Source organism: Bufo gargarizans, chromosome 3 (genome assembly GCF_014858855.1).
Source record: "Bufo gargarizans isolate SCDJY-AF-19 chromosome 3, ASM1485885v1, whole genome shotgun sequence".
In the NCBI taxonomy this organism is placed as follows: Eukaryota; Metazoa; Chordata; class Amphibia; order Anura; family Bufonidae; genus Bufo; species Bufo gargarizans.
Genome location: NC_058082.1, coordinates 474,616,831 through 474,630,321, shown reverse-complemented (window position 1 = coordinate 474,630,321; position 13,491 = coordinate 474,616,831). Strand labels below are relative to the sequence as shown.

Genomic DNA, 13,491 nt, shown 5'->3' with positions numbered 1-13,491 from the left:
GCATTATCTGTATCTAAGCAATATCTATATTATTCAAATATATATTCAATATGGATATTGCTTAGATAAATACATATATTGGTGGCAGATAGGGATTTTATATAGCTGAATAATGATGATGATGATAATAATAATGGCCAATTATTCATTTATATTTCCCAGGGGGTGTTCAATGTGTACTAGTGAAAGGGGGGGGGGGGGGGGGGGGGGGGGACAGGGCTGTAATAACGATCCCAGAACTGAACTGGCCAAATAGTGAAAGATAGGTTATGAAAGCGATTTTATGAAACTTTCACTGGACTACAATAAGAGCAATTAGAATACATTTATTTAAGTCGGATAACCCCTTTAACATTCAGATGGTGGCAAGAAAAGTTATATAAAGCACTTATCTGACCCTGAACTGAAGTCCAACTAGACAGCAAGAAAATCACAAGACTCAAACAGCAAACCCAGCTTCAGTAGAGGCAACACTAAGGGCTGTTTACGACAACTGTGATTTCGTAGTAAAGCGATCACAGAGAGGCACGGAGCATTATCAGTCATGTTACTGCTCCGTGCCTCTGCAGTCTGCATCGGGTCTTGGCACTCTTTCACGGAGCGGATGCCACGCACGGCATCCGCTCGTGTGAAACAGCCCTAAGACTGTGGAACCACAAATCCAATGGACTGGGATCCTGGATTCTGGAAGCAACTGCATAGAGCTTTCACTTAGGGATCGACCAATTGTCGGAGTTACCGATATTATCGGTCGATATTCATGATTTTTAAGGAGAAGGAGTCACTCTCTCCCCCTGTGCCGCGCTGCCAATTAGGGGAGATGGGAGGAGGAGGGGCAGGCGCACTGCGCCACCAATGAGAGGACCTTTCATGGGTCCAAACATAATAAACTAAGTAGCAGAACATGTAATGGTAAATGCGCTGCATGCTAATTACTAGCATCAGAACACCAGGGAGGAGACATCAGCTTCTCTCCCTGGGCGTTCCTTCTCCCTGGCTGTAGCGCCGTCCAATCGCAGTGCAGAGCTTCACAGTCAGGGAGATAGAAAAAAACTCACCTTCTCCGTGGCTGTGACGTTCTGCGCAGTGATTGGACAGCGCTACAGCCCAGGGAGAGAAGCTGATGTCTCCTCTCTGGTCTTCTGATGCTAGTGATTAGCATACAGCGCAGGAGAAGGTAATGGGGGCCACAGCGGCGCAACGGAGCTCCGGACAGAAATAATAATAAGTGCAAGGACATCCCTGCATTAACCCCTACATTTTCTGCTACTTAGTTTATTATGTTTGGACCCATGAAAGGTCCTCTTTAATGTTTAACACAAATTCAGGAGGCTGGGTGCAGAATCACATAGCCGTCGACCAGCCTCTATGAAAGGAAGCTGCGATCAGCAGCAGTTAACCCCTCAGGTGCTGCACCTCAGAGTCAGGCCAAATGCACACGGGCGTGTTCCGTGGCCGTGAGCTGTCCGTGGTATGCCGACCTGGATTCCTGCTGACAGCAGGAGTGCACGGCGTCATTGGTTGCTATGACGCCATGTGCTTCATGCCGCCGCTGGACTACAGTAATACACTCGTATAGATCATACCAGTGTATTACTGTAGTGCAGTGGCGGCATGAAGCACACAGCGTCATAGCAACCAATGATGCCGTGCGCTCTTGCTGTCAGCGGGAATCCAGGCCGGCATACCACGGACCGTTCATGGCCGGCTATGTGATTCTGCTGCTGACAGACACCCGCCTCCTGTATTAAACGTTAATTATTATTAGTGGCGCAGTGCGCCCTCCCCAGTATTAAAAATATTGGTGGCGCAGTGCGCCCTCCCCCCCACCCACCAGTATTAAATTAATTGGTGGCGGTGGCCACAGGGTCCCCTCCCCTCCTCTTAATTGGTGGTGCAGTGGCAGCTTCTGATCGGAGTCCCAGCAGTGTAATCCTGGGGCTCTGATCGGTTACCATGGCAGCCAGGACGCTACTGAAGCCCTGGTTGCCATGGTAAGCTCCCTGCTGCTGTGCATACTATTCACCCTAATAGAGCTCTAGCAGGGTAAATAGAACAAGGGATTAAAAGAGGGAAATAGTTATTAAATAAAAGTAAAAAAAAAATGTAAAAATAACACAAGAAAATATTAAGTATAAATCACCCCCTTTCCCGCATTTTCTCATTTAACCCCTTGTGAAAGTGCGAAATTGGGGTCTGCAAGTAATTTTTACAAATGTGTGCTATGAAATGCTTGTCTCAAATAATTCTGCCTTCTTTGAGAATACAGCAGGCTGCAGGCTACGAGCACATATGGGGTGTTTTCAAAATGGGGAGAAAGTGGGGAACGTATACTGGGGTGCATTTTCTCCTTTAACCCCTTGTGAAAGTGAAAAATTCGGGTCTGCTAGTACTTTTTCATTTTTACAAATGCGTGCTTTGAAATCCTCTCTCTAGTATTTCTGCCTTCTGTGAGACACCTGTTTGGTAAAAAGTACCCTTTCCACCACTTAAAATGTTCGTACGGGGGTGCTCTTTTCAAAACGGGGTCACTTTGGGGATTTTTCATTTCTGGGGACCTCTGGAAATTTTTTAAATGCGACATGGCAGTTAAAATCCATGTCTGCCAATTCAGGCCTGCAAATTGCACTTTGCCTGTAGCGGCCTGCTGTGCGCCAATACAGCAGGCTACGAGCACATATGGGGCGCATTTTCTCCTTTAACCGCTTGTGAAAGTGAAAAATTGGGGTCTGCTAGTACTTTTTCATTTTTACAAATGCGTGCTTTGAAATCCTCTCTCTAGTATTTCTGCCTTCTGTGAGACACCTGTTTGGTAAAAAGTACCCTTTCCACCACTTAAAATGTTCGTACGGGGGTGCTCTTTTCAAAACGGGGTCACTTTTAGGATTTTTCATTTCTGGGGACATCGGGAAATTTTTAAAATGTGACATGGCAGCTAAAATCCATGTTTGCCAATTCAGGTCAGCAAAATCCATATTTAGCTTTTTGTATCTAGAGCCCTGCCATGCACCCATACATCTTTTTATGAACACGTGTTGGCGTATTCGGGGGGAAATGGGGAACAAAATGTGGGGTGCATTTCGTCCTGATACCCCTTGTGAAAGTGAAAAATGTGGGTGTAAAGAAACGTTTTCTGGAAAAAATTTAAATTTTTTATTTTCACAGCCAAGCGTTTCCTAATTCTGTGAAACGCCCGATGGGTCTAAGTGCTCACTACACACCTTGAAATATTCCTTGAGGGGTGTAGTTTCCGGAATGGGGTCACTTTTTGGGGATTTCCACTCTAGGGGTACCTCAGGGTGTCTTTATATGCGACATAGCTCCCAAAAGCCAATCCTGCAAAATCTGTCCTCCAAAAGCCCTATGGTGCTACTTCCCTTTTGGAACCTGCCATGCACCCATACATCATTTTATGAGCACATATTGGGTGTTGGCGTATTTGGGGGGAAATGGGGAACAAAATGTGGGGTGCATTTTGTCCTGCTACCCCTTGTGAAAGTGAAAAATGTGGGAGTAAAGCAACTTTTTCTGGAAAAAAAATTCATTTTTTATTTTCACAGCCAAGCGTTTCCTAATTCTGTGAAACGCTCGATGGGTCTAAGTGCTCACTACACACCTTGAAATATTCCTTGGGAGGTGTAGTTTCCGGAATGGGGTCACTTTTTGGGAATTTCCACTCATGGGGTACTTCAGGGTGTCTTTATACGCGACATAGTTCCCAAAAGCCAATCCTGCAAAATCTGTCCTCCAAAAGCCCTATGGTGCTACTTCCATTTTGGACCCTGCCATGCAAACATACATCATTTTATGAGCATATATTGGGTGTTGGCGTATTTGGGGGGAAATAGGGAACAAAATGTGGGGTGCATTTTGTCCTGTTACCCCTTGTGAAACTGAAAAATGTGGGTGTAAAGCAACTTTTTTAGGAAAAAATTTTAATTTTTCATTTTCACAGCCAAGCATTTCCTAATTCTGTGAAACGCTCGATGGGTCAAAGTGCTCACTACACACCTTGGAATTACCCTTAAAGGGCTCACTACACACTTTGGAAAATTCCTTGAGGGGTGTTGTTTCCAGAATGGGGTGACTTTTTGGGGGTTTCTACTGTAGGGCCACCTCAGAGTGTCTTCACATGCGACATAGCTCCCAATTACCATTCCAGCTAAATCCGCTCTCCAAAAGCCATATGATGCTCCTTCCACTATGAAGCCTGCTGTGCGCCCATACATCGGTTTTTGAGCACACATGGGGTGTTTCTGTAAGCCCCAGATTCAGGGTAATAGATTTAGAGTTTTGTTTGGCTGTTAACCCTTGCTTTGCTACTGGAACAAATGGATTAAAATGAAAACTCTTCCAAAAAAGTGAAATTCTGAAATGTCATCACCATTTGCCATTCACTGTTGTGGAACACCTAAAGGGTTAACAAAGTTTGTAAAATCAGTTTTGAATACCTTGAGGGGTGTAGTTTCTAAAATGGGGTGACTTATGGGTGGTTTCTAATAAGTAACCCCCTGAAAGTGACTTCATAACTGAACTGATCCTGAAAAATTTGGGTTTTGGAAATATTGTTAAAATTAAAATTGTTTTAATATTTGTTTCTAAACTTCTTAGCCTTCTAACGTCCCAAAAATGAAGTAGACATATGGGGAATGTAAACTATTTTTGGAGGTTTTACTATCTATTATAAAAGTAGAGAAATTGAAATTTTGAAATTTGCTAATTTTTCCCAATTTTTTGTAAATTTGGAATTTTTTTATAAATAAAAAATAATTTTTTTACTCCATTTCACCAGTGTCATGAAGTATGATATGTGACGAGAAAACAATCTCAGAATGGCCTGTATAAGTAAAAGCGTTTTAAAGTTATTACCACATAAAGTCACACAAGTCCTCAGATTTTCAAAAAATTGCCGGGGCAGGAAGGTGAAAACAGGCCCGGGGTTAAAGGGGTTAAAAGAAAAAAAGTAAACAATAAAAAAAAGCTGTGTCCCAATACAGCCATAATATTAAAATGTAAAAATATTTTTCCCATATGGTGAACTATGTAATGGAAACAAAATCAAAATAGCATATTTGCTCTTTTTTTTTTTATCTCTTCCCTTCCCGAAAAAATTAAAGAAAAGGTGATCCAATATGGTATCACTAAAAACTACAGACCGACCTGCAAAAAAAAGGTCTCACACAGCTCCGAAGATATAACTATAAAAAAAGTTATGGGGGTCAGAACACGACGATGCAAAGAAACAATGACTGATTTTTTTAACACACGAGAAAAACGAAATAAATGTTGTATCGCTGTAATCATGCTGACCCAGAGAATGAAGGCAACAGGACAGTGTTACCGCATAGGAAATGCCGTAAAAATGAAACCCATAAAACTGCAGGGATTTTACCCTTTTTTACCTAGCTAACAGAATGTGTAGTGCCTAATTAAAACATATTGTACTGACCTGCTCCCTGATTTTCTGATCTGGTACCCTAGCTTCATTTGATGATCTTCCAGTCTCTGGCCTGTTTACTTCCAACTGGGGTACAGAAGGGGTCAAATGAGCCACTGAAGCCAATGCCTGGCCTCAGCAGTGATGTGTTTTCTTGTATGATTAGGAAAGAAAAAAGTTTGCCATCAAACACTGTATATAGATACTCCTGAGAAGCGCCTGCAATGTCTATGCACATGGCTCTCTTGAGGCCAAAAGGTCCTAAAATCAGTGGTAAGAAATGTAAGTAGTATTTTCTTCCAATGCACCTCTCTCCCTGTCACTGGCCTTATGTTAAAATCCAACTAAAGTAATCCAACTTCTGAACGAATTGCATAGATTACTCTTTTCTTTTTTTTCCAGGGGTATATTGGTTCCTGGTGGATTTGGATCACGAGGAACTGAAGGAAAACTTGAAGCAATCACCTGGGCCAGAGAAAGAAAGATTCCTTTCCTAGGTACGACGAGTTATTTAAAGGGAATCCTTCGTCAAGTTTATGTTGCCTATCTGAGGGCAGCATAAAATAGTGACAGATGGGTCACTTACAGTCCGTTCATAAAGTCACTGCGTATCAGCTGCAGCAGGAGCCGAGCACTGGAGTCCTCACAGTTTGTGAACAACTATACAAACTAATAGGACCTCTCAGCGCATGTACGACGTCTACTTAAATAGTACCACTGAAAATTGGTCCTTAAGACCTATCTACGTCTTTTTTCATGTGCTGTTCTTTTTTTGAAACTTCACTTTTATTTATGTGTTCTCTTTCAAATCTTTTCACAAGACTGTGACAGGCTAAAACTGTCAGTGGCTTCAGGCTCGCTCCCGCTCATAGTCTGCGAACTCGGCAGTTTATATTCCTTCACAGCAGCGTTCTAGATTCTAATAGTCTGTAGCAGCTTCGGCCTCAAGCGCTCCGGCTGACAGTCTGTTCCTACCTTCCGGTATTGCTATAATTGCTGTAACTTAACTCCTGTATTGGAGCTCCCTGCCTGTCTGCCACTGAATCTAAAAACACACATATACACCCTGCATCCCGACATGTGTCGCTGGACACCCAGCGTCTGTAGGGGATCGTGCAGGTATGTGTGTTGGGGACAGGGACCATCCTTTAACTGTTCGGTATCAGATGACGTACCTTTGATAACCTATCATGTTGCTTATTGTGTATCCATCTCCCCATCATTGTTTCGTCTCCGGCTCTAATAGGCTTGACTGTCTTGAGGTTTCCACCTCCTAGTCCTGTCACTCCGTGATGTCCCTCTCACAATGACCGGAGAGGTCCGCGCGTGAGCGCCAACTTAGAAACAAAGCTTCTTCCGAGCTCAATGCTCTGGAGAGGAACCTCTATCAAAACATAAAAAAGTACCACAAAGGGAGACTCTCAGGTTAAAAAATATGGGGGATACAAAAGGTTAAGGCAGGCCCTAGACAAGGAGATATCGACAAGAGGCTGCAACAAGAGGAGACTAAGTGGATCTATGGTCTGAAATCTCTCTCACCAGTAGGAATAAATGAGGGTTTCACATTTTCCTTGTTTTTGTAATAATAACTAATACATATAATATAATAATTTTATTAAACAGCATTTCCCTATTTTCAATAAATAAAGTATTACACCTGGTAATCAATGCCAACATAACAATGAAAAATCCAAATAAAAGTACTGTAGATAGACAAGGGACCATCCTAATATTGATGAGGATAAATAGGAGAAAAAGGAAATATACAAAAGAAAGATTGAGATTTACTGCTTCATGTAAAGATGATGATACCAACCTCTCAAAGTTTTTAGGCTCCTGAAAATAATAACATGAGAACATATTAATAAAAGAAGAAAATGGGAAAATAAATCCATAGGAATACCTAGTACCAACTATTAGTGTAAAAGACTCCTAACTAATGTATGTAAAATACTAAGAGTAACTTAAATATATACATATATATATATAGCATCCACTGGAAGCAAATATATCTCTAAACCTGTTAAAATAGCTAAATGAGATAAACTGAAGTAATATAAGAGAAAATCAAAAATCATATACAGTTCCCATGGAATAGACAATAAGAGAGATGTGAGACTAAGTTTACATTCATTCGTACAACGAACCCCAAAACATTTTTGGTTTCCAAGTTGGCGCGCACGCGCTGTTTTCTCTGTAGAACGAATGTTGAGAAGTGAATATACTTCTAAGTTGGCGCACCTGCGCGTTCCTCTCCAGAGCATTGAGCTTGGGAAGAAGCTTTGCTTCTAAGTTGGCGCTCACGCGCGGACCTCTCCGGTCATTGTGAGAGGGACATCACGGAGTGACAGGACTAGGAGGTGGAAACCTCAAGACAGTCAAGCCTATTAGAGCCGGAGATGAAACAATGACGGGGAGATGGATACACAATAAGCAACATGATAGGTTATCAAAGGTACGTCATCTGATACCGAACAGTTAAAGGATGGTCCCCGTCCCCAACACACATACCTGCACGATCCCCTACAGACGCTGGGTGTCCAGCGACACATGTCCGGATGCAGGGTGTATATGTGTGTTTTTAGATTCAGTGGCAGACAGGCAGGGAGCTCCGATACAGGAGTTAAGTTACAGCAATTATAGCAATACCGGAAGGTAGGAACAGACTGTCAGCCGGAGCGCTTGAGGCCGAAGCTGCTACAGACTATTAGAATCTAGAACGCTGCTGTGAAGGAATATAAACAGCCGAGTTCGCAGACTATGAGAGGGAGCGAGCCTGAAGCCACTGACAGTTTTAGCCTGTCACAGTCTTTATTATTTGTGAGAAGATTTTATAGCGAACACATAAATAAAACTGACGTTTCAAAAAAAGAACAGCACATGAAAAAAGACGTAGCTAGGTCTTAAAGACCAATTTTCAGTGGTACCTCACAGTCTGTGCACCCTGTTAAGCTGCTAATTCCTCTGAACACACCTTGATGATTGGTAGACTTTTCCCTATGGGCAGTATAGGGAGAAAGCTGTCAATCAGCAAAGGTATCAGGGCGATGATGAATCTGACGACTTTGGACTAAGTTCTCTCTCCAGCTTAAAAAAAACTGCTACAACATAAAAAAGTAAGTGACCCATCGCTGGAATCGGGGTCTCTATCATTACTTAAATGGGGCAGCATAAACCTGGTCAGATTCTCTTTAACAGATTTTAGAAATGTAAAAAAAAATAAAAAATCTGGACAAGTAGAATAGATGTGAGAAGGCAGCGATGTGTCCCTGAGTTCATGGCAATTAGCGTGTCTGTGAGATAAATAATAAAGTTCAAAGAGAAGCAGATTTCTCATTAGAAGTCAGGGTAAGAGCGAACAATTGACTGACCTAGTGAAGACGAGCAATTAAGTCTTGTTTCTTATTCTTTTCCTTTGAAAACGACAAGAGCTAGGTGAGAGATTTAGTTTTCTGCATTACATAAAGATCAGGAAATGCAGTTTACGGAGGCGATGAGGTTATGAAACACAAACCTTGCTGTGAGCAACAAATATGCTTTATATTAAAAGGGTTGTCTCAGTCCAGCGACAAAGTCAGTATAAAGCACTTACTAATGTATTGTGATTGTCCATATTGTCTCCTTTGCTGGCTGGATTCATTTTTTCCATCACATTATACACTGCTAGTATCCAGGGGTTAAGACCACCCTTCAATCCAGCAACGGTGGTCGTGCTTGCACAGTATAGAAAAAAGGTGTTGGTCTCATATGTCCGCTGAAGCAGTAGCCGGAACCCCTGGAAACAAGCAGTGTGATGGAAAAATGAATCAAGCCAGCAAAGGAAGCAGTATGGACAATCACAATACATTAGTAAGTGCCTCGTATCAACTTTCTGTACATGATAAATGCCACCTGCTGAAGTGAGACAACCCCTTTAAAGGCTTTTCTAATTAGAGTTCATATTTACTTTTACTTCATCTAGTGTGCGATTTAGGGCCCATTCACATGAGCAGATTAGCGGGACGGTTTTTCAGGCATAAATTTCCAGAGCTGCATTAGCCCCTTTACAAGCGCTGAGTATGCAGTCACTCAAGTGCAATCCGATGGTTTGTTAAAGGTCAAGTCTATGACTGGAATGTTACATGTTAGGTTTAATTGTCTCAGCATGCTGTCAATGGAGGGAGGGGGGTGTACAGAGCACAGGGGGTGTTACAAAAGCAGTGCTCCGAGGATGCAGTCTCGCCCCCTGGTGCGCCAACATGCTAAATTGCATATGAATAAAAACACAGATATCTCTGCAGCTGTTTAGCATACAGACAAAAGAAAGGTATGGTTTTAATCAGCATGACGAGCTCTACCTGTGTGCTTGGTTTAATCAGGTTCATCATGTCTCTTTAAACGGTGCACGTGTACTTTGAGAAAACTTTTGATATGTAATCAATATATGTAAAACTGATCAGTTTTGTCCCCATTCATTGTCAGTGGGAAAAAAAACTGATCAGTATGCATCAGTTCAGGCTACCTTCACACTAGCGGCAGCCTTCTCCGGCAGACTGTTCCGGCTGGGGAACAGCCTGACGGATCAGTGCTACCGCTAGTTCACGGTGCCGTTGGAAGTCCGCTCAAGCCGTATTCATTATAATGGGGGCAGGCCGGAGGTCCGGCCGCGGCACGGCAAACATGCAGAGAGGCAGCCGGAATAAGACTACAACGTGTCGTAGGAGAAAGCAGCCACTAGTGTGAAACTAGCTTCAGTTCAGTTGCGTTTTGGGGCCGGACACAAAACCTTTCGAATCCGGTTTGCAAAACGGAACAGACCTGATCAGGCATGAAAATCAGTGTGATTTTTATGCCTGATCAGGTTTGTTCAGTTTTGATTTTATACAACCAGATCCAGCTGAAACTGAGCCATCAGGATTTATTTATTTAGGCTACTTTCACACTAGCGTTAAGATTTTCCATTATTGACATCCATCATAGGGTCTCAATACCGGACAAAAATGCTTCCATAGAAACATAGAATGTGTCGGCAGATAAGAACCATTTGGCCCATCTAGTCTGCCCAATATACTAAATACTATGGATAGCCCCTGGCCCTATCTTATATGAAGGATGGCCTTATGCCTATCCCATGCATGCTTAAACTCCTTCACTGTATTTGCAGCTGCCACTTCTGCAGGAAGGCTATTCCATGCATCCACTACTCTCTCAGTAAAGTAATACTTCCTGATATTACTTTTAAACCTTTGCCCCTCTAATTTAAAACTATGTCCTCTTGTAGCAGTTTTTCTTCTTTTAAATATTCTCTCCTCTTTTACCTTGTTGATTCCCTTTATGTATTTAAACGTTTCTATCATATCCCCTCTGTCTTGTCTTTCTTCCAAGCTATACATGTTCAGGTCCTTTAATCTTTCCTGGTAAGTTTTATCCTGCAATCCATGTACCAGTTTAGTAGCTCTTCTCTGAACTCTCTCCAAAGTATCAATATCCTTCTGGAGATATGGTCTCCAGTACTGAGCACAATACTCCAAATGAGGTCTCACTAGTGCTCTGTAGAGCGGCATGAGCACCTCCCTTTCTACTGCTAATTCCTCTCCCTATACACCCAAGTATTCTGCTAGCATTTCCTGCTGCTCTGTGACATTGTCTGCCTACCTTTAAGTCTTCTGAAATAATGATCCCTAAATCCCTTTCCTCAGATACTGAGGTTAGGACTGTATCACTGATTTTATATTCTGCTCTTGGGTTTTTACGTCCCAGGTGCATTATCTTGCACTTATCAACATTAAATTTTTGTTGCCAGATTTTTGACCATTCCTCTAGTTTTCCTAAGTCCTTTTCCATTTGGTGTATCCCTCCAGGAACATCAACCCTGTTACAAATCTTTGTATCATCAGCAAAAAGACACACCTTACCATTGAGGCCTTCTGCAATTTCGCTGATAAAGATATTAAACAATATGGGTCCCAGAACAGATCCCTGAGGTACCCCACTGGTAACAAGACCTTGGTCTGAATATACTCCATTGACTACAACCCTCTGTTGTCTGTCCCTCAGCCACTGCCTAATCCATTCAACAATATGGGAGTCCAAGCCCAATGACTGCACTTTATTGATAAGCCTTCTATGTGGGACAGTATCAAAAGCCTTACTAAAGTCTAGATAAGCGATGTCTACTGCACCTCCTCCATCTATTATTTTAGTCACCCAATCAAAAAAATCAATAAGATTAGTTTGACATGATCTCCCTGAAGTAAACCCATGCTGTTTTTCATCTTTCAATCCATGGGATTTTAAATGGTCCACAATCCTCTCCTTAAGTATGGTTTCCATTAATTTCCCCACTATTGATGTCAGGCTTACTGGCCTATAGTTGCCCGATTCCTCCTTACTACCTTTCTTGTGAATGGGCACAACATTTGCTAATTTCCAATCTTCTGGGACGACTCCTGTTGCCAGTGATTGGTTAAATAAATCTGTTAATGGTTTTGCTAGTTCACCGCTGAGCTCTTTTAATAGCTTTGGGTGTATCCCATCAGGCCCCTGTGACTTATTTGTATTAATTTTAGACAGTTGACTTAGAACCTCTTCCTCTGTAAAGACACATGCGTCAAAAGATTCATTAGTCTTCTTTCCTAACTGAGGTCCTTCTCCTTCATTTTCCTTTGTAAAAACTGAACAGAAGTATTCATTGAGGCAGTCCGCTAGTTCTTTATCTTCTTCCATATACCTTCCTTCTTTAGTTTTTAATTTGGTAATTCCTTGTTTTAGTTTCCTTTTTTCATTTATGTATCTGAAGAATGCCTTATCGCCTTTTTTCCCTGACTGGGCTAATTTCTCTTCTGCCTGTGCTTTAGAAGCTCTTATAACCTGTTTGGCCCCTCTCTGCCTAATCTTATAAATTTGTCTGTCATCCTCATTTTTTATTTTTTTTTATAATTCCTAAATGCTATCATTTAGTTTTTAATGATTTTGGCCACTTCTGCTGAGTACCACAGTGGTCTCTTCCTTTTTTTGCTTTTACTGACAAGCCTAATGCAATTTTTATGTTGCCTTCAATAGTGCCACTTTTAAGTAGTCCCATTTCTCCTGGACTCCAATGAAACTGTTCCAGTCTGATAGGGACTCGTATACCACTAATCTAATTTTAGAAAAGTCAGTTTTTCTAAAATCTAAAACTTTTGTTTTTGTGTGATGTGACTCAGTCACTGTACTTATAGTAAACCACACTGCCTGGTGATCACTAGATCCCAAGCTTTCCCCTACAGTAATATCAGATACCAAATTCCCATTTGTGAATACTAAATATAAAATGGCCTCCTTCCGGGTTGGCTCCTCCACTACTTGCTGTAGAGTTAATCCCAGTAGGAAATTTATAATATCTGTACTCCTGGCAGAACTAGCTATTTTGGTTTTCCAGTTTACATCTGGAAGATTGAAGTCTCCCATAATGATAACTTCCCCCTTCAATGTCATTTTAGCTATTTCCTCAACTAGTAGATCATCTAATTCTTTGACTTGGCTAGGTGGTCTATATATCACACCTACACGAGTTACCTTATGATTATCAAGCTGCAAGGTAACCCAAACTGACTCCAAATTGTTCTCGCTAACTTGTATCAAATTAGTTTTTATGCTATCTTTCACATACAGGGCCACCCCTCCCCCCTTCTTGCCTACTCTGTCTTTCCTGTATAGAGAGAACCCTGGTATTGATGTATCCCAGTCATTACTCCCCTTGAACCACGTCTCAGTAACAGCCACTACATCTATATTCTCAGATGCCATTATAGCCTCAAGTTCATTCATTTCCGTTTTGTCCCCATTCATTGTCAATGCTGACAAAACGTAACTGAATAGACCGGAGTGCTCCAAAATGCATTCCGTTCCATTCTCATACCGGAAGGCAAACCGCAGCATGCTGCGGTTTGCTTCCCATTCTGGGATGCGGAGCAAGACGGATCCACACTAGCGTTTTTGCTGGATCCGGCGGGGTTCAGCAAAAACGCTTCCGTTACTGATAATACAATCATCTACATCCATTATGAATGGATCCGGTTGTATTTTCTGTAACA

The 13,491-nt window shown here is 41.9% G+C and overlaps 1 protein-coding gene across 1 annotated transcript in view; it reads left to right on the top strand.

Annotated features, from left to right (window-relative positions):
* Nucleotides 1-13,491, top strand: part of CTPS2 (CTP synthase 2) — a 191,229-nt gene that overhangs the window by 110,776 nt on the left and 66,962 nt on the right. The window contains exon 12 of the mRNA XM_044286767.1: nt 5,840-5,934. Coding sequence (XP_044142702.1) covers nt 5,840-5,934 — 95 coding nt within the window. The remainder of the gene's footprint in view (nt 1-5,839; nt 5,935-13,491) is intronic.